The sequence below is a fragment of the Cebidichthys violaceus genome, unplaced genomic scaffold (genome assembly GCF_023349555.1).
Source record: "Cebidichthys violaceus isolate CVI_PGR_0920_01 unplaced genomic scaffold, fCebVio1.0.p SCAF_2, whole genome shotgun sequence".
Classification (NCBI taxonomy): domain Eukaryota; kingdom Metazoa; phylum Chordata; class Actinopteri; order Perciformes; family Stichaeidae; genus Cebidichthys; species Cebidichthys violaceus.
This window is the reverse complement of record NW_027176372.1, coordinates 19,903,465-19,922,209: the sequence shown is the minus strand read 5'-3', so window position 1 is coordinate 19,922,209 and position 18,745 is coordinate 19,903,465. Positions and strand designations below refer to the sequence as shown.

Genomic DNA, 18,745 nt, shown 5'->3' with positions numbered 1-18,745 from the left:
ACCAATAGGACGAAAGCAGTGGATTTAAAAAGGAGACGCGGGCCTCTGCTAACGTAATATTAGATCATAACAACCGTGTGGTACGAGAGTGAAGGAGCAACCAACGGCGTTTAGCGTAACCTGACCGAGGTAACGTTAAGGTTAACACCGGTGTGTCAAAATTGCTGTTGCATTTGGCACTCTGAGCTAATAACGTCACGTTACATGTACGTTGTATTAACTAAGACGTAGCTAACGTAGGGGAGCTAATTTTAGCTAACGTTTTGTGAAACGTTTGTCAAGCTAACGTTAATTCAGTTACACATAAGAGGGAACGTGCAACAATACAGCAGAGTGACGTGGAAGTGTTTAACGTAAACTAAAAACGGAGGAAGAAGAGCCAGTGTTTCAGCTTGAGCTAGAAGAGGATCAGTGTCATTCATTCATGTTAGCTGCAGCTACTATGTGCTGTAACTCTGCCAGATTGGCTATTAGTAGCAGTGCACATTACTCTTCCTCTGGAATGTTTAGTGTCAGGTGCTAAGTAAAGGCTGGCTGGCTAACAGCCATAGTGGCTGTCCAAACTTGACCTGATCCACTGCAAAGATGGTTTTCCAGAAGACAAAATGCGAGAACTCATAGTAATATGTGGTTGTTTTGATGACTTTGGAAGAGTTTGAGATTAAACCGAGAATTGGTTTCATTAATTGATCTTCCTGACAAATGTATAGCTTTAAAAATGTAGAAAGTCAAAATTCCTGCCACGGAAAGGTCTCTTCCATAGTGATGAATTCTAATGTGTTCCAGTAGCTAATATCACATTGTGTTTTCAGATACAATGGCCAACATAAACTTCGCAGAGCGAGAAAACGCAGGTCTTCATCCACCTAATCTGAAGATGCGTCAACGCCTCCAGTCTGCTCCAGGTAAATGACAACCTTGTGCATTTTCTGTTTTTCTTCTCGCAGTACTATTGGTCAGTTAACCTTTTTGCTTTCCCCCCCACCAGAGAAGCTCTCATCTCCCATGACTGGCAAAACCTTCCACACTCCTCTGCCGTTTGGTCGTAAGGCTTTTGGTGCTGTCAACAAAAAAATCTCAACCCCTGTCGTCAACACACAAGAGAAGTTAAAGCCACAGGTTGGAATGAATCATGTCGGGGCATAATGTGACCTATTTTGTCTGTACCTCAAACTATTCATGTACTAATATGTTACGTTGTTTCCCACAGGAAACGAAAGTCAAACGCGCTTCTCTGCTCAAAGTGGAAGAATACCCAGAAATAGAGAAGTTCATCCCTTATGACCCTCTAGGTAACACTGATGCATTCAGTAGTGACAGCTCTCAGTTAAGCCTTTTCCTTCTGGTGCAACCAAAGATCATGTTAAGAAAGTGAACCGCAATTTAAGGTAGACTTTATAGAATAAACCATATTTGTAACATGACAGTATCAGCTATAAGATCACATTTATGGGCATTAGATGTAAAATGCTGCAAAATCATAAAGTCCATGAGTCCATTAATGGTTTATTCCCTCAGGATTCAACCCATAGAGAGCTGCAGGGATTTATTTTTGTAGGCCAACCGCTGAAGTTAGCATCACACTGGTTCTATGACAAAAAGCCAAAGTGATTTTACTTTTGAAACTTATTTAAAACGTGACTTTTGATGTCTAATTTCCCAGAGTTTGAGAAGTACAGCGTACCTGAGGATTTGATTCCTCTCGGTGGCTTTGCTCTGCCTGGACTGGCCTGTTTCCCACCAGCTCCTCGTCTGTGTGAGGACGACCTGGCAATGTTTGCTCCACTCCCAAACCAGTCTCCTGTAAAGATGCCAAAACGTTCAGGTATCAACTTCAGTTCAATTAGGGCTGCAGTCACACTTATTGTTTGGGATTGAAAACATAGCTTAATAAAGTATCAGTCTATGTTCATTGAATAAGAACATTATTAATAATAATTTAATGAAGCGCAGCAAAGGGTAGTTAAAGTCCTATTGCAGTATATGTAATTTCATATCTCATCTTTTATTGTGATTAAAAGTTTATGGAGGAAATAACCAGATGAGATTTCTGTTTTGGCTTATTCATCAAATTTGCATTAAATAAATAATAAAAGAAATCCAGTATTGCCATAAAACAAATTGATTTCCAACATTTGTCCACAATGATCAAACAACTTAGTTTAAAGTGATGGTTAAATATGACCACTTCATTAAATTCATTTTATTGTTTTGTGTACATCATTGCCCAACATTAATGAAGTATTGAGAGGTTTAGTTCACCTACATTACAATAATTTGCTCAATTAACTAGTATAAACAAAACCATGCTGAGTTTAAGGGGTTTTAATCACATCGAATTTTTGATATAGATAATGATAAAAAAGGATAAACAAACATCTATCACTAAATAAGAAGTGACAATTGTCCGGCAGCCGTAGCCATAAGTATGGGGCTCATGCTCCAGGTGACGAGTATCATTAACCTGCTGTATCATTAACTTCACTGTATCTCTACAGATCATTGCTCAGAGCTGGACGCCTTCCTGCAAACACTCGATGAGCTGACTGTTGAACTTCCTCCAGAACCTTTTACCGACTGAACGTTGACGCATGTTTTTATTATGACTTTTTTTTTTTTTTTTTTTTTACTGAAATAAAGTTTGTTTAATCTGACCCTGTTATCTATTTAATTTGCTTTGCAGTTGTGGTTTTATAATGGGTGACGGGCTGTGGCAGTCTCAAGGGAGTATACACTGCACTTACTTCCTGCTTTGAAGTCCATCAGTGGTCACATGTGACGGATTCCCGCTGTTGGTTTTGCCTGAGATTAGAATGAACTTTGTCTCAGTTCCTCTTGTAAAGGAAACCAGGATATTGGCTTTAATCTATAGCTCGGTTGTTTGGGAGAAAACCTTAAATAATGATTCATATCCTATCAATGTTCTCCTAATGTTAAAAGGGTTTGATGTGCTTAATAATTAATGATCGAAACAGTTGGAGTCAGGTGTGCGCTGAATACAAGTCCGTATGCGCTTTGGATACAGAGCAGGTGAGTGACATCGGTGTGGCAGAAACGGAGTACAGACTCGAGTATAATTAATAGTATTTGGGGGGGTTTTGGGATGACTTATTCAATTTCAAACGTCGCTTTGCAAAATGAGGAACTTGGTATGTTTGCAGTAACGACATTTAAAGTTGCATACGTGTGCATTTCCCACATTAAAACGTCTGTATGTGTATATATTAAAATAGACTGTCCTCCCATGACGCAGGGAAGGAGTCCAGCGGAGTGACGGGACACAGTTTCCAGTTTATAATTTGACACTGATGTCTTCGGGGGTGTTGTCTAAATAAAGGAAGTAGCCTCGAACTCATCGCACAGGGAGCCGAGCAGCATGTATGAGAGCAGATCGGATGATGCTGGACGTGACCCAACTGGATCCGAACCAGCGGTCGGTGACACCGACGCCCACGGCGGCAGGACGAGCGGACAGGGCGCCGTTGTGGAGCGACTCTCGAGGTATGGCATGCCGGTCATGCCCAGTGCTTTCCAGCGTAGGTCGAGGCTGCAGAGGCAGCTGGAGGTCACTGACAGCTCCGCTCCGGGGGGTCTTCAGAGGGAGGCTCCGGAGCGAGAGTCGCTCACACCCGCTATGCGTAAAAATCACCTGAAAGAGCTGCTCCTGAGCAATCCGTCACACAGCGGGTTTAGCAGCGTGCTGTCACAGACTCGCAGCGTGTCCTCCGAGCAGGACGCGGGCTGGGCTCTGTATCCGATGGAGCACGCGTGGATGCTGTCCTCCGTGGAGGGAAACTACGACACCATCCTGGAGTTCATCTCCGAGGACCCCTATCTGTTGACCAGGAAGGATTTCGTCAGCGGGTACTCGGTGCTGCACTGGCTGTCCAAGAGAGGACAGGACGAGACTCTGCTCAAACTTTTGCGGTACGCAGAAAGTGCGGGGATCTCCGTGAATGTGAACGCGCGGGGCAGCGGGGGGCTCACCCCGCTGCACGTCGCCAGCATGCACGGGCACTACATGGTCATCAAGCTGCTGGTCGGGGCTTTCAGCGCCGACGTCGACGCCATGGACTACAATGGGAGGAGAGCCTGGCAGTATCTGAAGGGAGACGCCCCGCTGGAGATGAGGGAGCTGCTGGGGACCTGGGATGACGAGCACAGCTGCGGGTGTGCGCAAAACTGCAAACAAAACGCCAACAACAACTGCGCCGGTGCAACGAACTTGACCGCATATGATGAGGTCGATCACGGAGCGACTGAGGCGGTGAACTCCTTTAACCGGAGTCGGAGAGGTGGCAGCTCGAGGTTTGGGTTTATAAGTAAGCTGCTACCCTCGTTTTCATTTTTTGGAAACAAACGCTGAATGGTTGAGACACAAGACTTCAAACATGTGCATTATCTCATACAGTTCACTGTTTCAGTGGTGCCCAACCTTCTGAGAGGAGAAAATCTTATTTCTGCTCGAGTCCTAATATTTCTTAAAAGGCAGTGAAAGCAGCCCAGAAGCTTTTTTTTTTTTCCTGCAAAATGCTCCAAAACTAATTCCAGCTGTACTTGCAGAATTTTCTAAGCCTGGGAGCCACTGCCCCATTTCACAAATAATCCATTCAATTCGGATGTTTTTCAGACTCCCGGAAAGAAATCTGGTTTAAGAGCTGTCAAAGTACATATTTTGCACTTTCACTGAAGCAAACTTAAAACGCATTACATATACTGAGCTTTTTCTAAACATTTTTCTTCTCTCAGTTCTACTTATGTAAACAATACAAATGGTGGATATTGCCAACGGGGCAAATGTTCTGCTCGGTTTTAGCACCCAAGGTAAACATTTCATGATGAATAGCAGTACTGTCTTTGGCAGGAGCAACAAACCCAGAGCTCAGATTCTGGCCAAACTAGAAATAACCACAATCTTGCATGAAACAGCGATTCAGAAGTATTTGCTGTGTGTTCAAGAGAGTGAAACTCCTTCAGAGTGCTGGCTTCTGCTGCGCTGTGTCAGCATTACCCTTGTGATGTTTACTTTACCTCAGAAACATTCCCTGTAAATGGACAATAAAATAAAAAGGAACATCTCATATCAAGTTTGATCACAGATCTTTTATTGTCAAACATGACCATAACCAGAGTGTTTGTACAAAACAAATGCTGCTCCAGATAACACGGCTCCCTCCTCGGGGTCAGGCCCAGCAGCTGGAGGTCCTGGCAGATGTTGGGATGGAGGGACGTGGGGATCCAGGGACCCTCACGCTTACAGGCCGAGCTTGGTCCTCCTCCAGTGTCTCCTCTTGGAGTTGTACCTGAAATCAAAACAGCATTTAAGCAAAAAAAAAAAAAAAAAAAATCAGGAGAGAACATTTAGAAAGTGACTGAGGGCTTCAATTTAAATTTTCAATATATTCTGAAATATGGCTGTTGAACTGAGATCTAAGCTGTGGATATAAGTGATTAAAACTGATCTGCGTCATTGTTTCAAGCTGTGGTTTCCATGTTCATGATTAGACCCTGAAGCAGAATATGCTGCTTCCAGAAAACACTCAAGTACTCTGCAGCCTCCTAATGCTCAGCTCTTAGGCTGCCTTTTCAAGCCCAAGCTTTAGGTTGTTGTGGGTATTTTCTGAGTCCTGTATTAATGGTGTTCTTACTCATTTCCTTGGGACTTATAAAGACTACCTGGGTAGCCCAAAACTACTAAACAGATGAACCAGTATTCCTATTCAAATAACAGTAAAATTAAGGGCAGGTTCAAGGGCTCAATTGAAACTATGCAAATTCTGTTGAAGCTGTGCTCATTTCAGAGATCATAAACATCCTGAGTGATATACAGTCATTCACTTGAGATTCTCTTTTTTGTAACCCCTAAGCCACTATGAAAAAAAGAGTTGCACGCATGATCTCTTTTCACTGGAACTAAATCCATCATGGGAATCCTTCCAGACCACAGTCGTTTTAGAAACCACCAACACCATGGAAGTCCTCCAGCAGAGCCATTTAGTGGACAGATCAGTAACTTTCAGGAGAAACAGTGAAATGTTCAGCTAACAGAGCTTCCTCATCACCACCACGGTGAGCAGGAATAGCATCTGCGTAGCAGAAAGATGCTCTCAGCAGGATTAATGACAGCACTCTACGGAGATGAAGTGCTGCAATTGCAGACCTGCTTTACACAAAATGAAGCTCCCGTTTCATCTCTGCATTAGCGAGTCTCACATCTCTGCACTTACTGATAACGTAGAGAGCTGAGAGGGAAAGCTCGAGTGCAAATTTAGGACCATTAAAACCTGCATTAACCTCTTGTAGAAGAGTAAACATGTTCTACACCGTTGAAGGATATCTCCTCTTTTAAATACTCAAGAAACTTTACTGTTGGAATAGTTTATAAACAACTCTGCAACTTACAGCAGGCCATCAAATCTAATACCACAGCCCATATTTAGTATTTAATGTTTATAATAGAGGATGTAATTGGTGGTGCTATTGAATTATACTTTGGTATTTCTAACATCTAATCTACTCTTAGAGACAACACATCTCAGTCTAATGCATTGTAGAAAAAGTTGATTCATCTCTAGCACTGCATTGACTTAACTTGGAAAAAAGCATGCGTGTCTGACAATTCTTTCAAAACACTTAAAGTCTGCAGAGATGACCGTTTCAGCCTCTCATTGACTGTGTTACTCATTATGACTGAATATCAAAATTAGTGTTACAAATGACATGGTAGGCTAGTTAGTTAGCCAAGTTAGCTCTAGTAAAGTGCATTGGTAGGAGTTAAGTGGACCCACATGCACAGACTGCATGCTTTCCACGACGCGGCAGCTTCACAGTGTTCATGTTACACAACACGAGACACAATAAACTCACCTGATCTTGTTTCCAGTCTTCATTCTGATCCACTGAGGAATGGGCCTGTTCTGTTTCTGCTTCTTAGCGAGGAAGCGCTTGATCCTGAAAGTCTTGTGGGACGACTAGGAAAAAGAACAACAAAGAGCGCCATCAACACCACGTCGACCCACAATATTTCTAATCACATGTTGAACATCTGCGACCCCAAAACGAATATATGTAGAGCACGTTAACGTGTTCGTGAACAAGCTAGCAGCTAACGTCTATGAAGGAAGTTACATGCGCAGAGTGGGTACCGGCTAGCATCTTTAATATGCTCATCTTCCATATTTTTATACAACATACGGATTTGTGAGGTACCATTAGGATGTTTATCAATCACACAATACATCGTAGCAGGTTTAAAAGGGCTGCAGACGCGGATGTTTAAAGATTTTGTATTTACCATTTTGTCCACAGTCCTTTCCCGACTATGGCGTCGGCCGAAGAGAGAGAAGGACGTGACGTCGGCGCTTTTATCCAATAAGCGTCCACCGAACAGGCCCCACGTCATACACACAGCGACACCTAGTGGAGGGTGTGTTTAAATGCATCTTGGTACTTTGAGGTACGATGTGTGTACTTATATACAATTCTGAACCATGTGTACCATTATTGGGTATTTCTATTTTTGCTGCTACTTTATACTTATACTACTGATGGATATATTGCGAGATTTGTACATACAAAACAAATAAAAAGCTCATAAAAAATATGCGTAGTTGTTAAGCATACAATAATATAACTTTGAAAAGAGCCATGTTGTAAAGTACTTCTAATTTTGATGCTTTAAGGACGGGATACTTCAGTACTTTTTTCTTTTTACATCTGATTATTGCTACTTCTACTAAAGGATCTGACTACTGCTTCCACCAAGATGAATCCCTACTAATACTGGAAACTAAAAAGCTGAAATGTAAACAGTACGTATGTTTATCTGAAAAAGTTCAAACGTTTTGGACTAAAAGTAGATTATCAGCTGGGTAAAGCCACAGACCCCAATAGCTCAGTTTACTACATGTCAGTTATGGTTTGGTAGTTTGGGGTCTGCATTGTAAGGTCAATTTGTAGGTATGAGAGAGGGACCCTGTGTTAGATCTTATTCCACCAAAGGAGTATTTGGGGAGGTCAATAGCAACACAAACAGAAAATTTCGGTCCCAGTCTCGGACATTCTTGGACAAAGATTCAGGTCTAGTCTCAGCAGCTCTACCCAGTCTAGTTTAGTGGAGGAAGAGGTGGACATAACTGAACTACTGCAGTGTTATGAATAAATCAATCAAATCTCATCAATTGGGTATTTTAATACTGAACAAAAAAAGGACATGTACACTTAAGCAAAGACCTCTTTTATTTCCAGTCAAAAGTGGCTACTGTATATAAGCATCAGCAGCAGTGATGTGTTCTCATGCTGTATTCAGTTTAGTGCGACACACATTCATGTTTAAGAGGAGATTCAGTTTAGAAAAGGAAGGAAGGCCACTGGTTGATCCCTCTGATTGAAGCGTGCATGCAGGCATGGCTGTCACATGGCAGTCTAGTCTGAAATGGCTGTTTCCTCTCTGTCACTGTATGAATGTAGGAACAAAACACATGATCCCAAACCAGGTTACGCACAGACTGTATGCTTCAGTCTACAAGACAATTGTACAGCTACTGACCACGAAAAGAGTAAATTAAAAGTTCTGCACAGAAATTTAGATTGTCTCGCTTCCCGGGCAGGAGTAAGATTTCCATGTTTACACTTCAAACTGAACACGTCAATGCGGCGACAGAAATCTCATTCATGACAGTGAAGAAACAATATTGATGAGCTGGGCAATGTTGACATATTGAGTAATTGGTAAGTTGTGATATGGATTAACATGGTAAAAGCCAATGTTGGCAGTGTGCACAACACTGAAGCAAGGTCACTTCGAGTTTACGTGGTCCAAGAAAGCTTTGGCTTCGACTAATGTGCCCGACAGCCAAACTGTAAGCCGAAGGTCCCGGTTACCTTTCCTAACAAATAAAACTAAAGGAGGGTCACATTCGGACCCTAAGAGGCTCCACCATCACATCCCTGCCTCCGAGACTGGGAGAGCCGGATGCAGCCCTGCTTGAACTGCAGTGCGTGTCGCCCTGAGGCGCCACGTTGCTGCTCTGAGCCTCACAGGCCTGTCTCCCCTCTCCTCACCGCACTTAAAATGCCATAAAGTAGAGATCTGCTCAATCCTCTCCTTTGTCGGCCACTTTCTCGGCTTCGGTATCTGGCTTTCTGTCGGCAGAGTTGGATTCCGCTCCACCTCCTCCACCTCCACCTCCACCTCCACCTCCACCTCGATTGCGGCTCCTGGTCCCTGGCTGGTACAGCTGAATTGCAGGCCGGTCCTGACGTAAAGAAACGATGCTCTTAGAAATACTAAAGATTTTTGCAAAAATGATTTGATTTGAGAGGCTTAAGTCATTACCTTATTCCGTAGACGCTCCCTTTTACTACTCTCGTCCTTCTTGTAGTCTTTGGTAGGCCTCTCTGGCCTCTCGGAGTGAGTAGAGTCTCCAACGTGTTCACCCTTTTTCTTCTCCTTGGCACGCTCTTTGTCTTTTTTAACCTCGTCCTCCCTCTTCCTGCACGAGTTCTCTCCGTCCTGACGCTCTCTCCTCCTCCGCCGATTCTCGTCCTGTCGCCTGATGCGCTCCTTCTCTCTCTGCAGCCGCTCCCTCTCCCGCTCTCGGTCGCGCTCTCTGTCGCGCTCCGGGTCACGCTCCCTGAACTCCTTCCTGCCCTCTTCGTCCGCTCTGTGAGTGAAGCACACATTAGGTTTAAGTAATCTGTTCAAAGTGAAAAGTGTATTTTCAAAAAAAATGACTGAAGCAACTAACTTCCTTCCTCGATCCTCCTTGTTTTCAATGTGTTGACGCCTCTTATGATCGGCACCCCCCATGGATCTGTCCTCTTTATTTGGCCTGTCTGGTTTCTTGGCCTTTTCCTTGGGCTTCTCAGAATCAGCATCCTCCCCTCTGTCTGGCTTCTTCAGGAGCTACACATTTGAAATTAAAGAGAAAATCATAATGAGGTATTGGGAGATTTCACACCGTATTAAACTGCTTCATTCCAATGCAGCACACACCTTGATCTTTGGTTCTTCTTTCACTTGGTCCTTGTCTTTCTCCAGGGGTTTCTCATGTCTCTTCATCTTGTCCGTGTCTTTGCGCTTCCTTCTCTCCTCCTCCCTCCACTTGCGACGCTCCTCGTCACGCATGCGCTTGCGATCAAGCTCCCTCCTTCTCCTCTCTTCTTTCTTTTCCTCCCTGATTCTCTGATCAGCATTAAAACAACAAGGCATGAGGCCAGCATTAACCATGCAACTTAACAACTGGAACTAGTACAAAAACTGTTGTGCCACAGTACTTTATTTACCTGTTTATTCTTCAAGAAGTCAAGCAGAGGAGTTGTTTTTTTAGCTTGAAGGGAGAAAACAAAAGTATGTTTGAATTCATCCATCCAGCAGTGTGTCTCTTATAAAACATATACAATGATGTCTCAGGTGCACTTTTTGGAGACTGTTCACTTACCTACAAGCTCCTTTGATTTTAACTCAATCTCTTCCAACAGTGTCTCTGGTGTTGATGCCAACTTGTCGTCATCACCGTTGTAAAATTCAAGAAACTTCTTGTAATCAGGATCTGAAAGAAAATATAGAACATACAAATGATAATATGTTGCTGCTTCTGGTAAGATTGCTTCTCTGTAGGTTCATATGGTGCATACGGTCTTTTAACACAATATTAACCGAGACAACTACTAGCTATTTAAGGTGATTCTTTTGAGAAACAAAACACTAATATATTAAAAAAAAAACCACATACAAACATCACAAAATCTCTCTTTTTTTATTATAACATAACCTAAAGCAGTAAATGCCTTTACCTTCATCAATTGTTCCACATTTTGCATCCTTTTTCTTACTTCTTTTCTTGGCAGTCTTTTGAAAAGGTGCGAACTCCACGACTGCAGGATACTCCTGCCCTGTTAAAAACAAACAAAATGTGGACCAGCGTGAAGCGTCGTCTGAGAAAATCCTCCAGTTAGTGTATCTAGCTGTAAATGTATGCTCTCCATACCTCTGCTGTCAATGAACACGTATCCATCAAATCGATCTCTGAAGAGAACTATATCCTCTTGGTTCTTAAAATTGATGTAGGCCCTTGCAAAGAGGTGAGGGTAGAGGCTGAAAGGACAGAACACTCATGTTAGACTTTTAGAGCCACTGATAGAATTATTTAAATGATGGAACGTCAACTCACCTGGCGTCATTGGAGAAAAACTCGAAGTAGTCCACCTCTGGGAGAGGCTGTAACTGCTCCTCCAGCTCTTCCTTGGTCAGACTTGGTGGTAATCGTCTGATCACAATCTTTAAATAAAATAATATTGCCAGTTAAAGATAGTATTACATAATGGATAACAATCAGACTGAGGAAAAGAGAACATTAACTAATATTAACTTGAAGTTTAGTCAAATGACAATTTGTCTAACTCGTTATATAAAGTAATAGCAGACAATGCATGTTATATCCGACCAAACAAAGCTAGTTAAAATCATGCTGTTATTAAATTAAACTATAAGTATCCACAACTGACGAGTAGCAGCTGTCGCTAACCTAGCTAGCTCGTTTTACCTTTGTCATGGCCTCTTTCTTTTCCTTCAATCTCTCCGTCTTTTCTCCATCTTCACACTTTATTTCAAATCTTCGCTCCTTCGGCCGGGCGTTTTCCTTGTCTTCCTTCATAGTTGAACGGCTACTTCAATCCGCGGTTGTATTTCATCTCATTCCACAGACTTGTTTACTTTTTTTAGCAAGTTAGCCTGCTAGTAGCAACCGTAACTTCCTCTCTGGCGGTGGGCCTGCAGGTCGGTGTTACAACCAGATGGGGGCGTTGTGAGTAAAAACAAGCGTGAACTGTGAATTTGAAATTATAATTAAATGTATTTAGCTTTGTCCATTTGTTTTTGTCTGCGTTCTGTCAATTTGACTGAAATTTTATGTTTTAGTCGTTTTATTCTATTTAAAAAAGAATGACTTTTCAGTCTAAAAAACGCTTCCCTTTTCCCGGATTCCTTTCAAACTAAAAGCTGGCAAGTTAAATTCACATTTGATGAGTTTATTTTGTTTCTGACACTATTATCACACAAACCAAGTGAGTGTTCAGTTGGCAGCTGATGTCATAATGATAATAATGCAACCTTAAATAGTGATTAAAAGTTATATTCGCTGCTGAATGAACGTATTTCTTAACATTCGGTGTGTAATCTAAAATAGAATTCCTGTTATTAACCATGGAGGAAAAAATAATTACATATATAAACAGATTTGTTTCCCAATAATGTATACTAACGTTTGACGGCATAATAGTTATTACAACAATGACGATTTGTATAATCTTCGTAGTGCAGATGCTTTTCTTTTGAAAAAAATAAAACAGGAAGTACTATTCTTCTTCCGCTAGCGGAACACGGGTCATCAAGAAAGTCGACATTTTGTTAGCTCCTTAGCAAAATAAGCGGTCGAAGGTTGTCTTAGGGCGACTTGGTTGTAATCACCGTTGCTCTCTGTCTGCCTGACCGTTCCCGGGTGTCATCATGTGGTATGAGATCCTGCCGGGCTTAGCCGTCATGACCGTGTGTCTGATCATTCCCGGCGTCGCCACCGCACAGATCCACAAGTTCACCAACGGAGGAAAGGTGAGGAGTTGGCAGACCGTGCTGCATGTTAGTGTTGTTGTCCTCTAAACTAAAGCGCTCGGTTAAACACTGTGTTCTTCCTTGTAGGAGAAGAGGATCGCTCGGTTTCCTTGGCAGTGGTATCTGATGGAGAGAGACAAGCGAGTGTCGGGATCAGGGCAGTATTTTGAATCCAAGGTGAGCGGCAATGTGTGTGTCTCTCTCTCTCTCTCTCTCTCTCTCTCTCTCTCTCTCTCTCTCTCTCTCTCTCTCTCTCTCTCTCTATAGAGCGATATGTGTAGATATATATCTATATGTAGTTTGTGTCAGCTTGGAGCAGAAGTTACAACATAGTTAAAAAGAAAGTGGAGAGTTAACCTCCAGCTATATACATAATTTGAGGGTAAGATGCATTATTGCATTCATGAGATATGAACATAGTAATAAAAAAACTATAGGCTGGTATTTGATCTGAAAATTACTTTTTACATTCTGAATATACGTAGACTGACGTAGACATACCTGCTATACAACTAAGATAAAGTAATATATTTATATGCTATGAAATGCTTGTAAACAACTACTGCTTGTAGGATGATGTACTGTTGTTGTTTAAGCAAACAATGCAATTATGAAATCAAAATTATAATTATTTCTAATAGATTAACACTCTCACTCAATATCACCAAAATCCATTTACTTAAAGAGAGTGCAGTCTGTAAACCCTGTGATGCGTCGCTTATCTCAGTGAAGTTTCTAGTTAGAGCTCAATAACCAGCTGAAATAAAACCGGAAGCTGTCTGGAGGGCAATACAATTTTATTTTTTAAACTATTGCCTGACAAATGGTCAGTTCATGTATGAATATGTAATTTAAAAAGACTGGAGGTATAATATGTTTCTTCCTCAACAGGGACTGGAGAACATCCACTGATGAACAGAACTATGGAGAACCTGACAAGAAGAACGTTGGACATTAAAGGATTATATTTAACATTCAGCTGTTTGTATTTTTTTCAGTCTTTTAAGGCAGTCGTCCCGGTTATCTATTAAACTATTCCCAACTGGAAATCTTCTGAGGCTTCTTGGCTCGTTAATACACCTGTTCATATGTTGTGCAGTTCATACTGTAGATGTTATGTCACCTGTACAGGTGATACTCCTGTGTTCTCAGAGGATATATCTATTGGTAGTGAGTCTATCCTGTACTGTAGCTGAAAGAGACTCTCCAATCTGAGTGGATCAGAGTGAATTAACAGCAGGACCCCCCCCGTCTGTCATTACAATTCTGATAATCCCATAATCAGTGAGTAACAAACTGCTACTTTTCTATATTTTAAATCATAGTTGATTGTCTTTGGGTTTTGGCCTACTGTTCAGACAAGACATTTAAAGACGTCACCTTGAGTTTTGAAAAGGTGTGATGTGCATTTTTATTTATTTTTTCTGACATTAAATATACAATTATTAATCGACTAATGAAAAAAAAATCATTGCAGTCCTGTTGGCCATCAAATCCACATTAAAGGAATCCTTTTGAAATATGGTAATATCCAAAATATCAGGTGTTTGAACAAGAAACGATTGATTTAACAGCATCTATTAGCTCCAGTGAACTGGTTGGAACAGAATAGAGAACGTGTTAATTATTTGTGTACTTTACTGACCTTTAACCAGCTGAAATATTTACAGTAGCAGCTCTGCTGAACACGAACAATCACACGACTTTGTATAAGTTAAGATTGCTCTAATTCATTGGTGCTGAAACCGGGTTTAAGGAGTTGAAAGAAAAATCAGAGAAGTCACGAAATAAACAAATAGGAAAGTAGAAAAAAATCTTTCTGCTTTACAAAAATACATTTCTTTTAATCTTTGCTGATATAACTTCCTTCAACTCCTTCAGTCTATCTTAAAGAATCAGGCTGTAGATACTTTGAGCTATTTGCTCTTTAAAATTCTTTTTTTTTTTTATATACACTCCTGTGAAATAACTTTCTTTTGTACTTTTTGTCTGAAATATATAATGTGCTGCTGCTGTCTTGGCAGGACCCTCTTGAAAAGGAGATTTTTAATCTCAATGAGGCCTTTACTAGTTAAATACATTTTTAAATAAATTAAATCAAATAAAAAAATTTGAAAGCCACAACTTGATAATGAAAATGTATTTACCGTTCTGATCAGGAGAAACATTTACAAGTTAAGGTTGAACAATTGAAAGGGAAGACTCTCTGGTGAGTAATTATAATACAACAGAGTCTGACACACATTTCTTTAAAAGTAAAATCCTCCCACCACACTGTACATTCAGCTAAAACTGAATGTGGTTAGAGTAACACATTAACAGCCCTCCTGTCTATACAAATGAGATGTTCACTTCTCCTCCTTGCCCTTGGTCTTCCTGTACACCATCTCCCTGAAGCTGGACAGGATCTTGCTCTCTCTCTTCCTCCTCTCCTCCTGGTTGAAGGAAGCCAGAGCTCTCTTCTCGTCTGCGCTGTAGATCTGGTTCTCCTTTCTCAGACGCACAGCCTCCATACGACGATGTCTGCAGGGTTTACATCGGGAGCTCGTCAGCATCACAGTAACGATCTCATCACGGAGTCAGTTGTCCTACTCAGAAATATCACAAACCTGCTGCCGCTCATCACGTAGCCGGACTTCTCGAAGTTCGCGATCTCGTCGCTGGTGAGACCAATCTCACCTCTCCTCGGGATACGTTTGCCCGCTTTCACGTACTCCGCCATCGCAGCACCCTCACCCGGCAACAGTGCGTGACCAAAACTGGAAGAACAGAAAACGAGACGAGTCATGAATTTGGAAAAAAAGTATAAATACCCTTGCTAGTAATATTACAAAGCCAACGTCTTGGGCTGCAAGTAACCAATGATTTATTATTTTATTTATCTTATTGCGGATTATTTTCTTGAGCAACTGTTTGGCTGTTTGTGTTGCTTTGAGCTAAATGATGAACGCTTGATCACGTCCCTTTTATTCAGACAACAGGAAGTTGTCCTCCTGGCATTGGTAGTAATGATAACCGGTCAGCGTTATGAATCGTCTCACAACCTGTTGCGGTGCTTTTATTTTGGAAATACTAAATCATAAAGATGTTAAGTGCTTTAGTTACATGATGTCAGACCGACTTACTCCAGAGGTCTGTCGTCCTGCGACATGTCGTGTGTGAGCGGCGCTTCGGGGCCGACCACGTGTTCGTCCATGCAGGTCTTCTCCACCCACATCACTCCGTTGGGATCCCCCTCCTCTTCCTCTTCCTCCCCTTCCTCCCCTGACTCTTCACTGCTGGAGTTGCTGGACTCCTTCCGACTCTTCTTCACCTTCTTCTTCTTGGACTTCTTTGACCTAAAAAGGAAACAAACGATGTTTGGTTAATCAAAATGTCCCTTTTCTGTGTGAATGAAGCTGGTGTAAAGCTGCATATGAGCACATACTTCTTGCTCTTCTTTTTCTTCTTCTTCTTCTTTATTTCTTCTTCTGAAAGACAAAAAAAGGGATAAAAATCAGTTAAAGATAATAAATATAAAACATATTCCAGCCGATATAACTCACTAAAAAGACTTGAATTCATATAATTATGATATTGATAATCTTACCATTAGAATCTGATTCCAGCTCGCTGTCCTCAGAGTGCTTTTTGTTCTTTTTTTTCTTGGATTTCTTCTTCTTCTTCTTCTTTTTCTTTTCTTCTGTGAATAACAGAAGTGTTCGTAAATTCAAACGGCATAACAATATCAACGTAATATTGATTCATGTTCGAACACTGTTCTGTACCTTCTGAGCTGGATTCTGAACTGCTGTTTTTCTCGTCTTCTTCGACTGGTGTGAATTCATCAGAGCTGGTGCAGAACAAAGACAGAAATGTGAGCTTTCATCCTCTGTAACTACATTGCCGGGTGTGTGGTGCTTCTCAAAAACAACGTGTTGCGATTGTTGACTTACTCTGGCTCTTTAACTCTCGGTGAATATCCCCAAACTTCAGGACAACCCAACTCACCGATCCTCTCTCTCTCTTGCAGACGCCTGTAACAGAAAGACGGATGCAGAAGTCTGAAGACATAACTTGTTAGGTTTCACACTGTAGGTCAAAAGTATTACGTTATTTTGTAGGACCCGCTGTAGAGATGTTGGGAAATGATTTCAACAAGTTAGTCGTATCTTTTAAACCGCTTCTGGATAATTTAGCAAGCAAAATATCTTGGTTTACTGAATTGAAACCTTTTGAAAAATCTATTAATATTCCAAAAGTATATTATTTATTTTATAAATGCAGTTGTTATTGTATCAATGAGTTGCAATGTAGCCATATAAATAGATCAATTAATGTCCAATAGGCTGACTCTGACTCTTTAAATACTCTTTCCCAGGATCTTTTGATTATCATCAAGTTGAGGAATTTGATTAAGATTGTTTTAACAAAAAAAAAACGAAAACCAACTGAAAGAAAACAATTCATGACCCGTAACTAGATTACGGAAATATTTGAAATAGATTGTGATTTTAATTAAAAGATTAATTTTGAAGTCCCTGAATCACAAATTGGATGTTTAAAAGACATATTTATTTATCAGGCAAGGTCTGTTTTAATCTGTCTTCTGTTATATAAAGTCACAGAGATGCAACATTGAGTTGACCCTTCAATGAAACTGGATCGATTAAATGACCATTAGCTGTAATATTAGTGTTTTCATTGTTTACCTGGCAATAAACGCCTCTTGTCTCTGTCTCTGAGCGTCGTCTCTTTGCTGCTCGTAGTAATATTCATCTTTGAAGCTTCCGTGTTTTCCAGAAGCGTCCCGCTGCTCGGACCAGTGGTTGTAGTTGTTGCTGTTGCTGCTGTTGTTGTTGGTGGTGCTGTTGTGTCGCTCCCTGGACCTGGACCGGGACCGAGACCCTATCCGGATCCGTCTGATGTTCCTCGCCTCGCGGAACCGGCGGTCCCGTTCCTCGTGCTCCTTCTCCCTGTTGCGTGGCTTCGGGAGTTTGGGCCCGAAGCTGTACGGAGACAGGCTCCGCTCGCGGCTGCCGCTGCGGTGTCGGCTGCGGGAGCGACTCCGAGGTCTCCGGGCACGAGGACTCCGGGGCTCCGCGCCGCCGTCAGAGCTCGAGCCGTCCGACAGTGGCATGTCTACTGACCGCTTTACTCTCACACACTAGAAATACAAAATATATATAAAAAACAGTTAGTATTTAGAGAGAGAAAAGAAAAATTAACACGCGTCCATGTTTTCTGTGATACGCAAGAAAAGCGTCCAACAACAGGAAGTCGTCTTCTTCGTTTTCCTCTTCTTCCTCTTCTTCTTCTTCTTCTTCTTCTTCTTCTTCTTCTTCTTCTTCTTCTTTTTCTTTTTTGAGGTTTATTGGCGGTTGGCAAACAATGAATTGGCGCATTATCGCCACCAACTGGTATGGAGTGCGGATCAAGCTGTAAAATAAAATAAAATTAAATTAAATTAAATTAAATTAAATTAAATTAAATTAAATTAAATTAAATTAAATTTAAAAAAAACAACCGGCTCTTATTTTCTTAATAATATTAGTTTGTCTAAGATATTGAAATACTACTTTTGACAGAATATCCACTACTTTAAACCATACCTCCTTCTTGCCGAGGTCTCCAATCAGCTGCCCTCTTTCATCTTCGGTGTTAATGGCGAATTGTAACTAAATGGAGCATTCACATGAGCCAATCACATGAGCGCAGCTCCCCCTCCCCTCCCCACGAGGCTGCCAGCTGTTTTCACACCAAACGCCACGTGAATTATTCACGCGACGAGATTACATACAAAGTCTATGCACAGACACGATGAGACTGCAGTGACGCGAACTTGGCGCGGCGCGTTTGGGGTGACGCGTTTGGGGCGACGCGTTTGGCGCGGCGCGTTTGGGGCGGCGCGTTTGGGGCGGCGCGTTTGGGGCGGCGCGTTTGGGGCGGCGCGTTTGGGGCGGCGCGTTTAAGGCGGCGCGTTTGACGCGATGCGTTTGGCGGGGCTTGTTTGGGGCGGCGCGTTTGGGGCGGCGCGTTTGAGGCGGCGCGTTTGGGGCGGCGCGTTTGGCGTGCCTCACCTCAGATTGTGAATCCTCACTAACTGGGTTGAGCGCGTGCCTTTTGCTGTCTCATTCCTGCACACACTGTAATATT

At 41.9% G+C, this 18,745-nt stretch overlaps 6 protein-coding genes across 8 annotated transcripts; 3 read left to right on the top strand and 3 right to left on the bottom strand.

Annotated features, from left to right (window-relative positions):
* The first annotated feature begins 42 nt into the window (after nt 1-42).
* On the top strand, nt 43-2,629 carry pttg1 (PTTG1 regulator of sister chromatid separation, securin). Its single transcript, XM_068715111.1, has 6 exons — nt 43-129; nt 813-905; nt 989-1,119; nt 1,211-1,292; nt 1,664-1,825; nt 2,499-2,629. Exons 2-6 carry the CDS (start codon nt 818-820, stop codon nt 2,579-2,581), a joined length of 546 nt encoding a protein of 181 aa, XP_068571212.1. The 5' UTR covers nt 43-129; nt 813-817; the 3' UTR covers nt 2,582-2,629.
* Nucleotides 2,630-2,739: 110 nt separating this feature from the next.
* On the top strand, nt 2,740-4,716 carry sowahd (sosondowah ankyrin repeat domain family d). 2 transcript variants are annotated; one of them, XM_068715110.1, is made up of 2 exons: nt 2,740-3,030; nt 3,259-4,716. In XM_068715110.1, exon 2 carries the CDS (start codon nt 3,377-3,379, stop codon nt 4,364-4,366), a length of 990 nt encoding a protein of 329 aa, XP_068571211.1. In that variant the 5' UTR covers nt 2,740-3,030; nt 3,259-3,376; the 3' UTR covers nt 4,367-4,716. The 2 variants fall into 2 exon arrangements, with proteins under 2 accessions (XP_068571211.1, XP_068571208.1); XM_068715107.1 differs by having other exon boundaries at nt 3,254-4,716.
* Nucleotides 4,717-5,083: 367 nt separating this feature from the next.
* rpl39 (ribosomal protein L39) lies at nt 5,084-7,372 on the bottom strand. The gene is made up of 3 exons (XM_068715112.1): nt 7,295-7,372; nt 6,868-6,971; nt 5,084-5,303 (listed from the first exon to the last, which is right to left on the bottom strand). The coding sequence occupies exons 1-3, from the start codon at nt 7,295-7,297 to the stop codon at nt 5,255-5,257; spliced, it is 156 nt and encodes a 51-aa protein (XP_068571213.1). The 5' UTR covers nt 7,298-7,372; the 3' UTR covers nt 5,084-5,254.
* An 848-nt stretch (nt 7,373-8,220) lies between these two features.
* On the bottom strand, nt 8,221-11,780 carry upf3b (UPF3B regulator of nonsense mediated mRNA decay). The gene is made up of 10 exons (XM_068715106.1): nt 11,547-11,780; nt 11,175-11,281; nt 10,992-11,098; nt 10,798-10,896; nt 10,443-10,553; nt 10,288-10,331; nt 9,998-10,186; nt 9,750-9,907; nt 9,338-9,665; nt 8,221-9,257 (listed from the first exon to the last, which is right to left on the bottom strand). The coding sequence occupies exons 1-10, from the start codon at nt 11,655-11,657 to the stop codon at nt 9,096-9,098; spliced, it is 1,416 nt and encodes a 471-aa protein (XP_068571207.1). The 5' UTR covers nt 11,658-11,780; the 3' UTR covers nt 8,221-9,095.
* A 586-nt stretch (nt 11,781-12,366) lies between these two features.
* ndufa1 (NADH:ubiquinone oxidoreductase subunit A1) lies at nt 12,367-13,659 on the top strand. Its single transcript, XM_068715105.1, has 3 exons — nt 12,367-12,610; nt 12,698-12,787; nt 13,502-13,659. Exons 1-3 carry the CDS (start codon nt 12,509-12,511, stop codon nt 13,520-13,522), a joined length of 213 nt encoding a protein of 70 aa, XP_068571206.1. The 5' UTR covers nt 12,367-12,508; the 3' UTR covers nt 13,523-13,659.
* Nucleotides 13,660-14,735: 1,076 nt separating this feature from the next.
* On the bottom strand, nt 14,736-17,917 carry nkap (NFKB activating protein). 2 transcript variants are annotated; one of them, XM_068715103.1, is made up of 8 exons: nt 17,302-17,917; nt 16,546-16,626; nt 16,378-16,442; nt 16,200-16,292; nt 16,038-16,080; nt 15,736-15,948; nt 15,220-15,369; nt 14,736-15,133 (listed from the first exon to the last, which is right to left on the bottom strand). In XM_068715103.1, the coding sequence occupies exons 1-8, from the start codon at nt 17,727-17,729 to the stop codon at nt 14,959-14,961; spliced, it is 1,248 nt and encodes a 415-aa protein (XP_068571204.1). In that variant the 5' UTR covers nt 17,730-17,917; the 3' UTR covers nt 14,736-14,958. The 2 variants fall into 2 exon arrangements, with proteins under 2 accessions (XP_068571204.1, XP_068571205.1); XM_068715104.1 differs by having other exon boundaries at nt 16,200-16,289.
* Between the last annotated feature and the right edge of the window lie 828 nt (nt 17,918-18,745).

Bases quoted from the DNA above. Each gene is read 5' to 3' on its own strand.
- pttg1 (XM_068715111.1), top strand. From the start codon at position 818: ATGGCCAACATAAACTTCGCAGAGCGAGAAAACGCAGGTCTTCATCCA. The intron at 1,120-1,210 runs GTTGGAATGAAT...TGTTTCCCACAG, and splicing joins AAGAGAAGTTAAAGCCACAG to GAAACGAAAGTCAAACGCGC. The intron at 1,293-1,663 runs GTAACACTGATG...CTAATTTCCCAG, and splicing joins CATCCCTTATGACCCTCTAG to AGTTTGAGAAGTACAGCGTA.
- sowahd (XM_068715110.1), top strand. From the start codon at position 3,377: ATGTATGAGAGCAGATCGGATGATGCTGGACGTGACCCAACTGGATCC.
- rpl39 (XM_068715112.1), bottom strand. The intron at 5,304-6,867 runs GTGAGTTTATTG...TTTTGATTTCAG, and splicing joins AAGACTGGAAACAAGATCAG to GTACAACTCCAAGAGGAGAC.
- upf3b (XM_068715106.1), bottom strand. From the start codon at position 11,657: ATGAAGGAAGACAAGGAAAACGCCCGGCCGAAGGAGCGAAGATTTGAA. The intron at 11,282-11,546 runs GTAAAACGAGCT...TTTTATTTAAAG, and splicing joins AGAAAGAGGCCATGACAAAG to ATTGTGATCAGACGATTACC. The intron at 10,187-10,287 runs GTAAATAAAGTA...AATGCTGATCAG, and splicing joins ACTTCTTGAAGAATAAACAG to AGAATCAGGGAGGAAAAGAA.
- ndufa1 (XM_068715105.1), top strand. From the start codon at position 12,509: ATGTGGTATGAGATCCTGCCGGGCTTAGCCGTCATGACCGTGTGTCTG. The intron at 12,611-12,697 runs GTGAGGAGTTGG...TCTTCCTTGTAG, and splicing joins AGTTCACCAACGGAGGAAAG to GAGAAGAGGATCGCTCGGTT. The intron at 12,788-13,501 runs GTGAGCGGCAAT...CTTCCTCAACAG, and splicing joins GGCAGTATTTTGAATCCAAG to GGACTGGAGAACATCCACTG.
- nkap (XM_068715103.1), bottom strand. From the start codon at position 17,729: ATGCCACTGTCGGACGGCTCGAGCTCTGACGGCGGCGCGGAGCCCCGG. The intron at 16,443-16,545 runs GTAAGTCAACAA...GTTCTGCACCAG, and splicing joins CCGAGAGTTAAAGAGCCAGA to CTCTGATGAATTCACACCAG. The intron at 16,293-16,377 runs GTACAGAACAGT...TGTTATTCACAG, and splicing joins TTCAGAATCCAGCTCAGAAG to AAGAAAAGAAAAAGAAGAAG.